Source organism: Pelophylax lessonae (assembly GCF_965119305.1).
Source record: "Pelophylax lessonae genome assembly, chromosome: 7".
NCBI lineage: Eukaryota > Metazoa > Chordata > Amphibia > Anura > Ranidae > Pelophylax > Pelophylax lessonae.
This window is the reverse complement of record NC_138774.1, coordinates 204,131,124-204,146,390: the sequence shown is the minus strand read 5'-3', so window position 1 is coordinate 204,146,390 and position 15,267 is coordinate 204,131,124. Positions and strand designations below refer to the sequence as shown.

General features: G+C 42.7%; 1 protein-coding gene and 1 pseudogene across 2 annotated transcripts; both read left to right on the top strand.

Moving 5' to 3' along the window:
* The first annotated feature begins 217 nt into the window (after positions 1-217).
* On the top strand, positions 218-12,701 carry LRRC26 (leucine rich repeat containing 26). The gene is made up of 2 exons (XM_082263787.1): positions 218-1,200; positions 12,335-12,701. The coding sequence occupies exons 1-2, from the start codon at positions 588-590 to the stop codon at positions 12,634-12,636; spliced, it is 915 nt and encodes a 304-aa protein (XP_082119913.1). The 5' UTR covers positions 218-587; the 3' UTR covers positions 12,637-12,701.
* LOC309560213 (huntingtin-interacting protein K-like) lies at positions 3,113-3,828 on the top strand (annotated as a pseudogene). Its single transcript has one exon. The product of its transcript is annotated as a huntingtin-interacting protein K-like (transcript).
* Positions 12,702-15,267: the final 2,566 nt, after the last annotated feature.

Here is a 15,267-nt window from a genome sequence, read left to right as displayed (position 1 = left end):
TTCGTGAAAAAAGGTCAATAATATTACTAATATTAATATTTATAATAATAATAATAATAAACGACTGGCGCTGTCCTTAAATTATTAATGTATGATAATCTCTCCTTTAATTTCGCACCTTGATTCTCCTAGATTGACAAAAGGAAACTTTAGATGTTTCAACCCCTAGCACAAATACTATTATGTCAGGCTTGTTAATCTCTTACAATATGTCCTTTCTGCCCGGAGTGAGAAATATTTATCTTCTTTCTTTATCCTGCTGGGTGGAGTTACGTCTTGGTTCTCTGTCAATAGTAGAACAATGCAGCAATGCAGAGGGCACACAACCCACAATTAATCTCTGAGAATATTTGCACAGCTCATATGACCTGTCTTTTAACCTAAGACTTTGGGACTAGTTTATAAAATTTGCCAGTTTAAGTCACAGCACTAAACGTGGAAGTAGTTCTTGAACTTCATAGAAACTAACCAGGAAGACCCCGTGAGATCAATGTTTTGAGTTTAGCCATGGACTTTAGGAAGTCTTGAAACACTTTCTCCAGTTGCACTTTGATTTTTTTGCTTTGATGGGATAGATCAATCAAAGGATGAAGTGTTTTGCAAGGTTCTCCATGCAATATATCCTTATTGGTCTCAACACTCTCAAGATATTTTGTTGCCCTGATGTCTGTTCCTGTTTCAGTGGAAAGGTGGACTGCTACGGCAAAGGACTACACTTTGTTCCTGAAGATATAGGTGAAGACACCCACACCATGCTACTGGCCTACAACAAAATCACCGGTCTTAAGACCTTGACATTTTGCAAATACCCAAACTTGAAACACCTTGAGCTTCACAACAATTTGATTTTTAATATTCACCGCCAGGCTTTCCAAAATCTGCGCAACCTCACCTACTTGGATCTAAGCAACAACCAACTAATGTTTCTAAGACCTGAGGTTTTTCAGCCGCTGTCCAGTCTAACAACTCTAAATCTTGGCAACAACCGAATTCTTTGGCTGCCTGGGAATGTGCTAGAGTCTCTGACAAACCTGCAAGTCCTTCATCTGCACACTAATGCCCTGACAAGCTTGAGAGTAGAAATTCTGTACAAGTTACCATCTCTTGTGGAACTGAGGTTGGATGGGAATCCTTGGGCCTGCACTTGTCAGATACAATATCTTCTGTCCTGGATGATAGAACATTCAGAGAAAATTTACGGTAAGGAATTTTTTAGAAAGCAAGCTGCCATATGTTTTTTGAGATGCAAGATCTAAAGCTGTCATCCTGATGCTTTTTTTGCTACCTAGTGAATTTTTAACCTAAAACAAGAAGCTTACAGGATAATGTTTGAAATTATAATGGCTACAGGCTTATGCCAGGTTAGTGACTCAAGAGATAGTAGTGTCCAATTTGGGACAGCTCCAAACCTTGCACATTATACCGTCAGCAAAAACAGTTTATATATTTCTATCTTTACAGGGTTTTAAGAGGTGTTTTACTTTTTCTGTGGATTTTTACAAGTCATCATGCAATATAAATTACTAAATGGCTTTGTCTACATGGCAAAGATGTTATAAAATTGTAGCAGCCCTTAAAAGTAGCATAGCTTAAGTGACTCTGTCTCTATTTTTTTAATAGTCATCTTGCAATAGAAGATGAAAAATATTTTACCAGTCTGGCCATGGTTAGTCTTCTCTTTGCTCTCTTGAGGAGCCACAGAGCCCAGTGGATATGATTTACTAAAACTGGAGAGTGTAAAATCTGGTGCAGCTTGGCAAAGAAATTAACTTCCAAGTTTCATTGGCAAAGCTTAATTGAAAAAGCTGAAGTTGGAAGCTGATCGGCTACAATGCACAGCTGCACAAAATTTTGCACTCTGCAGTTTTAGTAAATCAACCCCCAATTAATCTTTTGCCGAGACCTTGATGTGTGCTGTAGTTCCACCAACCACCCCCCTACATCATTACTGTGTCCTCGTGGATGGATTCAGAGTGTGCAGTGGAAGAGAGACCCAGAAGTGTGTCTGATGTAGAAGGATCTTCGGGGGCCATATCTCTAAAAAAAAAGAGTGAAGATAGAACTTGCATAGTGAAGATAGAATGATAAGTATTCTTATTATTTTTTTGCAGTGTGGCTATTAAGAAAAAAAAAAAAAAACAACATTGACAGAGTCACTTCAAACCCAACCTGTGTCACTATAATTTTGCTGGACAGATAGGTCTACATATAAATTGGAGAAAAAAATAAATAAAGACAAGTAAGATTACAAAAGGGATAAATGTACTGTTGCTATACCGTTCTGATACACTGTTATGTACTTTTTTCATGTTGAGTCTAATGTTGTCAAACCAGTCTGAGCTGACCCACTGTGGTTCATTTATTAAGCAAACTGAGATTTACTAGAGTGAATGCTCACATAGATTAGTGAGACATGTTAATCATCCAGTTGTGAACAAGTTCAAGTTATAAGGACACAACAGCAACAGAAGTCAGACAGAAGTCGTTGACTACTCTATCCATTATTGAAAAAAAAACGTCACACTCTCCTGTTCTATTTTCCAGAGCTAGGACTTTCCCTCTGTGTGCAGCTGCCAGTTTCCAGCAAATCCCAGAGGGAATACTGGCTAGCGTGCAGATTGCTCAGTGTTCAAGCGACATGTCTGCACGCTAGCAGCTAAATCCTTGTGTTCCCCAGTGATTTATCCAGCATTTTTCCAGTGCTCCCCTGTGTTGCCTCTGTGCTTCTTGTGTCTGTGTGCCTCTGTATCACTGCGTTTCAAGTGTCTTTGGTCTCCAGTCCTGGGTACCCCTTACTGTGTCCTTGTGTCCCTCATGTGTCCCTACTATGTTTACCCTTTGCACTTCAGTAAGTGCCTGTTTGTCTGCATTAGTCTTTTTCACTGTGTGTCCCAGTCAGTTCCTTTCTACCTCGACTTCCCAGCCTGTGTTTCTCCTGTGTCTGTGTGTGTTCTCATGCACTCTTGCTACTCACTGCAGTGTGTTCTGTTTATTTGCATCCCTATTATCTCAGCACTGCAAGAGAGTCTCACCTATTCTCAGTTGTGATCTGCTCAGGTGAGTTGGAGGATCGCATGAAATTTCCCGCCTGCGGTCTTCCGGTTTGTGAGAGTGGGCAAAAACATGGCTGCAGAGGGGGATGTGGAGCTGGAGCTGGAGAATGAGGAGAACTGCAGCGAGCGGCCGGCTGACAAGCCTCGGAAACATGACAGCGGGGCGGCCGACCTGGAGAGAGTGACCGACTATGCGGAGGAGAAGGAGATCCAGAGCTCCAACCTGGAGACGGCTATGTCAGTAATTGGAGACAGGTGATCAAGAGAACAGAAAGCCAAGCAAGAAAGAGAAAAGGAACTTGCCAAAGTCACAATCAAGAAGGAAGACGTGGAGCTTATTATGAATGAAATGGAAATTCCTCGATCAGCAGCTGAACGAAGTCTGAGGGAACACATGGGAAACATAGTAGAAGCTCTCATCGCTCTAACCAACTGAGCTAAATCACATTTTATTAAAGCTTCATCTCTCCCTATGGAAACCTTCCATGAAAAGTGGGAGTAGGCCTGGATGGTGGACTATTCATTATAGTAGAGAAGGAACAACCTGGATCTGATAATTGCGAAGCTACAAGTCCCAGCAAGCTCTAACATAGGTGTGTTGGGACTTCTAGTTCCACAGCTGACAGAGATTCTCTAGATTATGCCAAGGTGGTTAAGAATATGTTTAACAAAGGGACTAACTGATGGGTATGTCGGGTCCTATTCAAGTGTTTATTACCAATCTGAGAGCCCAAAAGGTGATGCGTAATAAGTTATTTTGAATAAAAGACAACTTTAATATGAAAAAAAAAAAAAGAAATTTCCCGCCTGCAGTGCAACATCTCCAAGCTCGGAAGAAGACAAGGCAGTATCTTAGACTCTGCACCTCAGTCCTTTTCAGGCCTCTTAACTCCGGCAAACAAGCAGCCGACTGAGTTGAGTTCTCCATGTCCATTTTATGGCTTTCAACATTATCCACCCAGCTGCTACTCGAAGTTCCGGTCAGCCACTCAGCCCCTAGTGGGAGTAGGTTTCGTAATCCATGGAACCACCATGTCAGAGGCTCCACAGCAACCAATGGGTTGAGCTGAGTGTCTCCTCTAAAAACTGTTTGCCTAAGAGACCACCCAAGTTTAGATGGTACGCTACCTCCATGCAGTCTCCAGTCACCTAGATCAAATTCAGGTCTCCCTTGCAGCAGCACCTGGACATTCTGCTTAATCTCCGCCACCTCCAGCTCAGCAGCCAATGCCTTCACTGTCTTCTTTGCCTCTACTGCCACCTTCCTGTTTTCCGGATATCCAAAGTTCCGCCATGGGTTTGTGAATCAAAAAAAAAAAAAAAAAAAAAAAACCCAAAGAAATTCTTTAAATATATCAACAGCAAAAAAACTAAGGCAGAGCATATTGCACACATAATTAACAATGATGGGAGGATGGTTACAGAGGACACTGAAAAAGCAACCGTGCTAAATGCTTTTTTCTCGTCAGTCTTTACACAGGAAAAGGAGGGGTACACTGACCATGACTGTATGGTTAGTAGTAATAAACAGGACTTGCCACCATGGCTAACAGAGGGGGAAATCAGGGAAAGGCTGGATAAACTTAACACAAACAAATCGCCAGGACCGGATGGCATACATCCGAGAGTACTCAAGGAACTCAGTAAAGTTATATCGAGACCACTGTTCCTGATCTTTGCTGACAGTATTAGGACAGGAGATGTACCAGGGGATTGGAAGAAAGCTAACGTGATTCCAATATTCAAAAAGGGCCAGAGGCATATCCCGGGAAATTATAGGCCTGTCAGTTTGACATCAGTAGTATGTAAACTTCTGGAGGGGATGATAAGGGACTATATTGTAGAGTTTGCTAAGGACAACAACATCATCAGCAGTAATCAGCACGGGTTTACAAATGGGCGTTCTTGTCAAACCAATCTCCTTACATTCTACGAGGAGGTGAGCTGTGAGCTAGATAGGGGGAGACCAGTGGATGTGGTGTACTTGGATTTCGCTAAGGCGTTTGATACAGTTCCCCACAAGCGCTTAATTTATAAAATAAGGTCTGCAGGTATCGATAGCAGGGTTTGCTCTTGGATACGGAACTGGCTAAAAAGGCGGGTCCAAAGGGTAGTAATAAACAGCGCATACTCAGACTGGTCTGAGGTGGTAAGCGGGGTCCCCCAAGGCTCAGTCCTGGGACCAACCTTGTTCAATTTATTCATAAACAACATTGAGGTCGGGATCAGTAGTTCGATATCAGTTTTTGCAGATGACACAAAATTGGGCAGGGCAATAACTTCACAACATGAAGCAGATATCCTGCAGAATGACCTGGACAAAATAACAGAGTGGGCAACGACATGGCAAATGAGGTTTAACGTGGAGAAGTGTAAGGTTTTGCACTTGGGGACTAAAAACATAAAATCACAATACACGTTAGGAGGGGAGCCCTTGGGGGAATCAAAAATGGAGAAGGATCTGGGAGTATTGGTTGATGATAGATTAGGAAACAGCATGCAATGTCAAGCGGCAGCTTCCAAAGCCAACAGAATATTAGCATGCATAAAGAAAGGGATGCATTCCAGAGATAAGACTATAATCCTTCCACTTTATAAAACTCTGGTCCGACCGCATCTGGAGTATTCCGTCCAGTTCTGGTCGCCAGTCCTCAGGAGGGATGTGTTGGAGCTGGAGAGAGTCCAGAGAAGGGCAACTAAACTAATTAGGGGATTGGAGGACCTTGACTATGAAGAGCGTCTACAATCGCTCGATTTATTCTCCCTGGAGGAGAGACGTCTGAGGGGGGACATGATAGCAATTTATAAATATCTTAATGGGGATCCCAGCTTAGAAAAAAAGCTGTTCATTCGAAGGGATTGCATGAGGACTCGAGGGCATACAATGCGATTAGAGGAGAAGCGTTTTAACCTCAGGCAACGCGGGGGGTTCTTTACTGTTAGGGCAACAAGATTGTGGAATTCTCTACCACAAGAGGTGGTTTCTGCGGGTAGTATGGTGGCTTTCAAAAGACTCTTAGACTTACATCTCAAGGATCAGAACATTCAGGGGTATGGGAGATGATTACAGCCACACATGCCTACACAGGTTGAACTGGATGGACTATTGTCTTTATTCAACCTCACCTACTATGTAACTATGTAACTATGTAAAATGTAACTGCAACCACAGCATTTCCCCTCAGACCGTGCCAAGGTGCCTTATATTGTGTCCCTGCTCGTGAGGAATGCTTCAGCTTGGGCTGTTCCACTCTCAGGGAAAGACTTGATCCTGTCACTAACAGCATAATAGCATTTCTAGCTCTCTTCAGGAAAGTCTTTGATGGATGGGTTCATGCCTCTTCCTCAGCCATGCTCTTCTTTGGCTACGTCAAGGTGTCATTACAGTCTTTTAAGAAATGAAACACAGCTTCATTCCTGTATAGACTAATGAGGCCTGAACACTATCACGATAAAGAACCATTACCTATTACCACTAATTTCTGAATTGTTTCACCGTCTCCATGGGGCTCAAATCTTCATTAAATTAGATTTGCAGGAAGCTTACAATCTGATTCACATCAAAGAAGGTGATGAGTGGAAAACTGTGTTCAACATTAGGGACAGTCAGTATGAATATCTTGAAATGCTCTTTGGCTTGTGCAATGACCCTGCAGTTTTCCAGCATTTTGTGAATGAGATCTTTTAAAACCTTCTTTGTGTCTGTGTGGTTGGCTATTTGGATGGCAGTCTCATTTTTCCTCCAGATCTCTCTGCTCACAGACAGCATGTCCATACCATCCTACAGCATCTTCAGGACAATAGGCTATATGATAAAATGGAAAAGTGTCTCTTTGAACTCCCATGAGCCTTTCTTGGGCTATATGGTCTCCAAGGACAGAGTCTCCATGGATCCTGAAAAGGTTGCAGCTATCAACAGCTTGATCTCGCCTAGCTGCCTTAAGGCTACTACTCTATGCTTGTGGCCCCATTTGCAGCCCTTACTCGAAAGAGCACCGATCCCAAGAATTGGCCATCTGAAACAGTAGAAGCATTTCATGCATGAAAATTTTTTCCCTTTCTGGCCCTGGTCTCTTGATGGCGGACATTACCAATCCTTGATCTATTTAGGTGCAGGAGAGAGAGCAGTCATTTTTTTCCCTGATGGAGGTAGGCATCCATGTGTCTTTTTCTCAAAGCCATTTCCCCTAGCAGAGAAAAATGACTCCATCGGAGACTGAGAATTACTTGCTGTAAAACTGGCCCTTGAAAGGTTGCAATAGATGCGCAGCTGACAAATCTGCAGCAACTGTGTGATGCTATCATGTCAATATGGACCAAAATCTCTGAGGAATGTTTCCAGCACCTTGTTGTATATATGCCACAAAGAATTAAGGCATTCCTGAAGGCAAAAGGGGAACCAAACCAGTACTAGCAAGGTGTACCCAATAAAGTGGTTGGTGAATTTATATGTTGCTGCATGGTATATGCCCCACCTATATACATACAGTCAGCCAACAAGTGGTATACTAAAAGTTTTATCAGGTTTAAAGTACAACTCCAAATAAAACTTTTTATTTTGTTTTGGATATAGTAGGGGCAGGACTGTGTCAGTTTTTTTTAATGCTGTCTTTGCCCTTTTTGGGGACATTTACTATAGCATTCTATGAGGACAGAATGTGATAGCAAATCACTTGAGTGGGGATACAGACAAAAATTTATATTTTTTGTAGAGTCAGGCCTGTTATGGCAAAAACCAATCCACCCATTTTCTGCCTTGGTGTCATAGACACAGGAAGCATAGAAAATCTCCCCAATGGCGTCATAATAAACAAGCAAAAAATTGGGGGAGCAAACCCTGAACATGTATATCTAAAGCCGGTGCAGCTATGGAAAAAGCAACATGTATATTAAAAAAGAATAGCGCAACCATGCAAAAGAAATGACTATTAAATATGGAGACAATCCATAAATAAAAATGGGGGTTTAGTCCCACCATATGGCCATATCGTGCTCAAGCCCACCACTGCGTCAAAGTACCCCATTATCAGTGGGTCCTACACTATCCATAAAGAATGGCGTCATAGACAGAAATAAAAAACTGACAGAAATTTGGAATCATTTTAAGTAGAGTATGGAGGGAATAGAAATCCTAATAATGTTTAACCGCTTCCATACAGAGCAGTTAGACACCCTTCCTGCCCAGACCAATTTTCAGCTTTCAGCACTCTCACACTTTGAATGACAATTGCTCAGTCATGCTACACTATAACCAAACAAAATTTTTATCTTTTTTTTCACACAAATAGAGCTTTCTTTTGGTGGTATTTGATCACAACTGGGGTTTTTTTTTTTCGTGATATATGCAAAAAAAGAGCAAAAATTTTGAAAAAAAAACACTTTTTTTTAGTTTCAATTATGAAATTTTGCAAAAAATAAATTTTTCTTCATACATTTGGGCCAAAATGTATACTGCTACATGTCTCTGGTAAAATTAACCCAAATTAGTGTATATTATTTAGTCTGTGTGAAAGTTATTGAGTCTAGAAGCTATGGTACCAATTACTGAAAATTGATCACACCAGATGTACTGACTGCCTATCTCCTTTCTTGAGGCCCTGAAATGTCAGGACAGTACAAATACCGACCAAATGACCCCTTTTTGTAAAGTAGACAGTCCAAGGTATTTAGTAAGAGGCATGGTGAGTTTTTTGAAGTTGTAATTTTTTCCCACAATTCTTGGGAAAATGAAGAAAAATTTTTTTTTCTTTTTTTTCCCACAAAGTTGTCAATTTATAAGCTATTTCTAACACATAGCATGTACACAGCAAAAATTACACCCAAAAATACATTCTGCTACTCCTTCCGAGTATGGCGATACCACATGTGTGAGACTTTTACACAGCCTGGCCACAAAAAGAGACTCCACGTCCAAGAAGCACATTCAGGCATTCTAGGAGCATAAATACACATAAAACTTTCTTACTACCTATCACACTTTTCAAGGCCCTAGAGCACCAATACAATGGAAAAGTCCACAAAATGACCCCATTTTGGAAAGCAAACACTCCAACGTATATTCTATGAGGCATTATGGGTCGTTTGAACATATCATTTTTTTTCCACAGGTTTTTGGAAAATGTGGGAAAAAAATGAAAACTTTTTTTTTTTACACAAAGTTGTCAATTTATAGGATATTCCTAACACATAGCATGTACAGAGCAAAAATGACACCCCAAAATACATTCTGCCACTCCTCCTGAGTATGGCAATACCACATGTGTGAGACTTTTTCACAGCCTAGCCATATAGAGGGGCCGAACATCCAAGGAGCATCATCATGCATCCTAGCCACTTGCCTAGGCCTATTTTTGACATTTGGTGTTTACAAGCTAAAATCAGTTGTTTTGCTAGAAAACTGCTTAGAACCCCCAAACATTATATATTTTTTTTTAGCAGAGACCCTAGAGAATAAAATGGAGATTATTGCAATATTTTTTATCACACCGTATTTGCGTAGCGGTCTTCCAAACGCAATTTTTTTGGAAAAAATTCACTTTTTTTAATTAAAAAATAAGAAACCAGTAAAGTTAGCCCAATTTTTTTCCATAATGTGAAAGATAATAATACGCCGAGTAAATAGATACCCAACATGTCATGTTTCAAAATTGCGCACGCTCACGGAATGGTGACAAACTTTGGTACTTAAAAATCCCCATAGGCGACAATTTAAAAATTTCTACAGGTTGCCATCTTTGAGTTACAGAGGAGGTCTAGGGCTCAAATTATTCCCCTTGCTCTAACGATCGCGGCGATACCTCACATGTGTGGTTTGAACACCGTTTACATAAATGGGCGGGGTTTCTGTATGCATTCGCTTCTGCGCGCGAGCTAACGGGGACAGGGCGCTTTAATTTTTTTTTTTTTTTTTTTTTTTTACTATTTATTTTATTTATTATTTTTTATTTTTCCACCGTTTAAAAAAAAAAAAAAAATTGATCATTTTTATTTCTATTAAAAGAAATGTAAATATTCCTCGTAATAGAAATAGGCACGACAGGACCTCTTTTTTGTGAGATGTGGGGTCAAAAAGTCCTCAGATCTCACAAGTACACTAAAAGATAGAAAAAAAAAAAAAATAAAATAATTATAATATAAAATGAAAAAAAAAAAAAAAAAGGACCTTTAAACCGGTTGCTAGGCAACAACATTTTCCGTAGCTCCGGTCCTCCAAGACCATAGAGTCAAGTGAGGGCAAGCTTGCCCTCACTCGACATCCTGTCTGTGAGGATTCGGGACCGGATCGTTTTCCCCGCTGCCGGCGGGTCCGGTAAGCGGGGAAAAGGACCGGAACGCGTCGGGAGGGGGGGGGGGCGCCTCTTCCGCCATCCCGGAAGGGTGATCCCACGGCGAATCCGCCGCTGGGACCACCCTTATCGGAAAGCCAACCGTCCACCGTTTAAAAAAATACCAGGGTTATGGCAGCTATCTGCTGCCATAACACCGGTATTTAGGTTTAAACGGACGACGTATATAAACCTTTTTGGACTTGGACATGGTGGCTGTATGAAGGGTGACAGGTACTCGGGTACTTTGTTGGGCAGGTGACAGGTACTCTGGTACTGATGAGCAGGTGGCAGGTACTCGGGTACTCCGATAGGCAGGTGACAGGTACTCGGGTACTCTGATGGGCAGGTGACAGGCAGGTGATAGGTACTGATGAGTAGTACTCACTGACTGATAGGTGATAGGTGATACTGTACTGATGGGTACTGATGATCAGTACTGATACGTGATAGGTACTGATGAGTACTGATGAGTAGTGATGGGTACTGATGAGCAGGCGGCAAGTACTTGGGTACTTCAGGCGTCAGGTACTCTGATGAGCAGGTGGAAGGTACTCGGGTACTCTGATGGGTAGGTGACAGGTACTCAGGTACTCTGATGACGGGTACTCCGTTGACAGGTACTCAAAGTACCAGAGTACCTGTCATCAGAGTACCCGAGTACCCGTCATCAGAGTACCCGAGTACCCGTCATCAGAGTACCCGAGTACCCGTCATCAGAGTACCCGAGTACCTGTCATCAGAGTACCCGAGTACCTGTCAGAGTACCCGAGTACCTGTCAGAGTACCCGAGTACCCGTCATCAGAGTACCCGAGTACCTGTCATCAGAGTACCCGAGTACCTGTCAGAGTACCCGAGTACCCGTCATCAGAGTACCCGAGTACCTGTCATCAGAGTACCCGAGTACCTGTCATCAGAGTACCCGAGTACCCGTCATCAGAGTACCCGAGTACCCGTCAGAGTACCCGAGTACCTGTCATCAGAGTATCCGTCATCAGAGTACCTGAGTACCTGTCATCAGAGTACCTGAATACCTGTCACCAGCCCATCAGAGTACCCGAGTACCTGTCATCTGAGTACCTGATGACAGGTACTCGGGTACTTTGATGGGCTAGTGACAGGTGCTCTTTATTGGGGGGGGGCAATCAGTGTGTTTAGGGTGCACTGTAGTTGGTAACTAGCTGTTACCACAATCTCCTCCTCACACAGGATCAGTGTGTGAGGAGGAGAACACGGTGACAGCTAGTTACCGTGTTCTCTGTTGACATTTGTGACCGGCTGTGATTGGACACAGCCGGTCACGTGGTAAAGAGCCAATTTCATTGGCTCTTTACCTAGATCGGGGATCGACTCTGTCCGAGGGACGAGCCTCGTCCCCGATCGCTGCTCTGCGCGCCCCCGGGGGCGCGCATTGCAGAGAGAACGAGCGGCTCGTGCTGGAGCCGCTCATGTGATCGGCTGTGATTGACACAGCCGATCACGTGGTAAACAGCCAATTTCTATTGGCTGTTTACCTTGATCAGTGATGGGCTATGTCCGAGGGACGAGCCTCATCCCTGATCGCGCCGCTGCGCGCCGCCGGGGGCGCGCAGTAGCAGCTAGAACGGGCCGACGTCATATGACGGCGGCCCGGATCTAGACAACCACTTTGCCGACGTCATTTTACATGACTCAGTATGGAAGTGGTTAAAGTTGCTTTTTGTTTACTGTGACAGTTGCTCCCCCATCTTTTGTTCGAAAACCTAACAAATTATAACTCCTCCCTACTCTAATCACATTATACAAAATTTGGTTGGAGTTGGGCCTTATCAAAAACATAATCCAAATGCTTGATATTTGCACCTTTTGTGGGGAGCTCCAACTTTACTAGACAGACAGAATGTTTTCTGTTGCTCGTAAATTTTATTCAGTGCATAAATCTTTTATCTTACCAGCAAAAACAATTTGTCTTTCAGAAAAGCAGCGGACATTATGCGGCGTTCCAAGATACCTAAACCAGTACCCGATGTTGCAGATTGAACTCAGCTCCTTTGACCATTGCCAGGACTTTTTTACGCTTTATGAATATCTCTATTTCCTGTTAATTGGTATTGCCTTGTTCACTGCCAGCATTCTGCTGTGTCTCCTTACAGGGATGACTGTTGTCTTCTACAACCGGCAGTCACTGAAAGCACAGCAGCGTCCGCATACCTACAAGAAGAAAGCTGTCAGGAAACGGGAGGATGTCACCAACGGTCACCACCTACCAATGTGCTGAATATAGAGGAGTCAGTGTCATTTCATCAAATTGTATCTGGAAATAGAAAATGTATTGCTTCCTGTGCCTCCTTAGGAGAATTCCCCTCACTTCCTGTTCTGTCTGACTTCCATCAAATAGACAGCAAGCAGTAAGATTTTCTATTACTTCCATTTCTGTCTTATTGCTTTTTCACAGTTACTACGTAGAGATGCATTGATCTGCAAAGACCAACGTAGGCCCAATGTAAGAACACATAGAAAACAATTATTTTTTATGTGCCCTGTTTACACCACAATACTTCCTTGAGGTGGGTTGCGGACATGCTGCAATTTTTTGCAGAGAAACTCACCGCACCACACAGAGGCGTAACTAGAACCTTCAGGGCCCCGATGCAAGAAACCATGAAGGGCCCCCCAGACCCCTGGCCGGGGCCCTTCCCTTCAAGCCCGGGGCTCTTCCCACTAATCCTGGGGCTCTTTACTCTCATTGCATGGCCTTTTATTATGGTCCCGCATCAGGATCCTTTCACAAGTTCTGCAGTGGGCCCCCTTCCTGCAATCTTGGGGCCTCCCCACAGTGGTGAAATGCCAGGGCCCGGTCGCAAGTGTGACCTTTGAGATCCTAGAAGTTCACCCACTGGTTTGCTACCGGGCCCCCTGGAGCATGGGGCCCGGTAGCGATTGCAACCCCTGTAGTTACGCCCCTGGCACCACATCACAATGCGGTGTGGTGCATAGAGTTGAACAAATGTGTAATTTTGTGATACTTCAATAAGGTTAAAAGAAAACAAGTACACAGTGCCTTCCTGAACCATACAAGGTCAAATGCCCCCAACATGGAGGGGGTAGCTATGCTAGAGGAAACCTTTTTGACAAAATACCTGGTCCCCATGTTGATGAGATCAAGGGTCTCTTCCCCACAAACCAAACCTGGTGGTTGTGGGGGTCTGCAAGCAGGGGTCTTATTGGAACCTGGAAGACCCCTTTTAAAAATAAGGGGACCTGCAGATACACCCCCCTAATAGTACCCCTACTCATTCACAAAAAAAAAGTGTAACCTAGAAATAAAGACACCCATGCATTGGACAATTCATTTATTAAAAAGGGATAAAAATCCCAAAAAATGCTCCTCGTTCTAAATCCATCACTGGCCAACTTAATGAAATTAAAAACTAGACAGACCGAACACACACGACTGATCCTGACAGCAAATGACAGCTCAGGGAAGGGTTGGGGATAGTAATGACATAATTGACCAAATATGGCTGTATTACATAGTTGGGAATTCCTGGCCATGTAAGCCAATGTGCCAATGATGTCGATGCTTGCTAGGGAGGCAGCAGGTACCTGCTTCTATATATCCTGCTCAACTGAGGGGAATGTATGTGCCAAAAGTTTGGGTGTTTGTCCAAACGCACAAACAGCCAAAGTTTAGTTTGAACCTAGGTTCAGACTGAACCATCAGCTCATCCCTACACATAAGCAGGAAATTACATTTCTGAGGGTGTTCTTTATACCAGGGGTGCAAAGAAAGTCCCATGGTTGCCATATTGCATTTGCAAGGAAAGCTCATTTTTAATAACATTAAACTACAACATGGCTTGTAGAGCGATTGTTTATGCTGGATCTTTTTTTTCCACAAAAGTGGTGTTACCCTTTAAAGGTTGCAACAAAATGCAAAGTTAATTTATTAATGTGTATGTAAACTCTAACACTGAAACTAAATATACAGTTGGAAGTGTTTTAGGTCCATTTGATAGGTTAAAACAAAAACCTGTTGATCTTTCCAGAAAACTTGTGTGCTGCTAACTTCCTATGCTCTCTGCTTGTGCTATTATTGGTTACACTGTCCCCAGCTATCTCTAACTACAGAACCATGCCCCTCTGTATGATGGAGAGAAAGAGAGGGACAGGGTTCTGTTGTCCTAACACAGAAGGCCTCATGCACAGTGGACGTTTGTTTATCTCTTCTAGACGCCTTTCCTCCTGGCAGCAGCGTTTTGGCAGAAAAAACGTTCAGTGCTGCGTTTAAATACGTCAAGCGTTTTTTCTGCCAAAAAGCTGCTACTCTAGGCCACGCTAGCTGCGTTTTTCCTCTTTTCTTCCTCTAAGTGTCCCTGCCTTTAAACTCTAAACGCTTACGTGTACATGAACATAGGCTAACATGCAGGAGTTTAGATGCCTTCTCCATCTAAAATCATATTACACCTTTTGAAAAAAAAAAAAGCACTTGTGAAGAAAAGGTAAATAATTTACGTACCTCACATTTCTGCACAGGAGAGGGTGACATCACCGTCCTCCTGAGATTGTTGAACATCCTGAATCTTGGAAGACGTTGCTCCAATATAGTGCTTTTCACGAGATTTAGGATCCTCAGGCTCTCCTTTCATGGATTGTGCTATCACTCTTACCTAGGCTTTGTGTAAGTAAGGTATAGATAATTTTTGCCTTTTTTTTACAGGTGTCTTTTTTATAACGTGCAATGCAGTGATTTTTACATGCGGGTTGGCCACTATTTATTAGGCAGACTCCGTGGCGGGACAAGGTCATCTGGTGCCCAGGATGAAAATTACAAACTGTCTTTTCGAGACAAGAACATATTTAAAACATCATAAATTAACGTTGGTTTAAATAATTCAGATCAAAGTTC

Bases quoted from the DNA above. Each gene is read 5' to 3' on its own strand.
- LRRC26 (XM_082263787.1), top strand. From the start codon at position 588: ATGAAGTGTTTTGCAAGGTTCTCCATGCAATATATCCTTATTGGTCTC. The intron at 1,201-12,334 runs GTAAGGAATTTT...TTTGTCTTTCAG, and splicing joins ACATTCAGAGAAAATTTACG to AAAAGCAGCGGACATTATGC.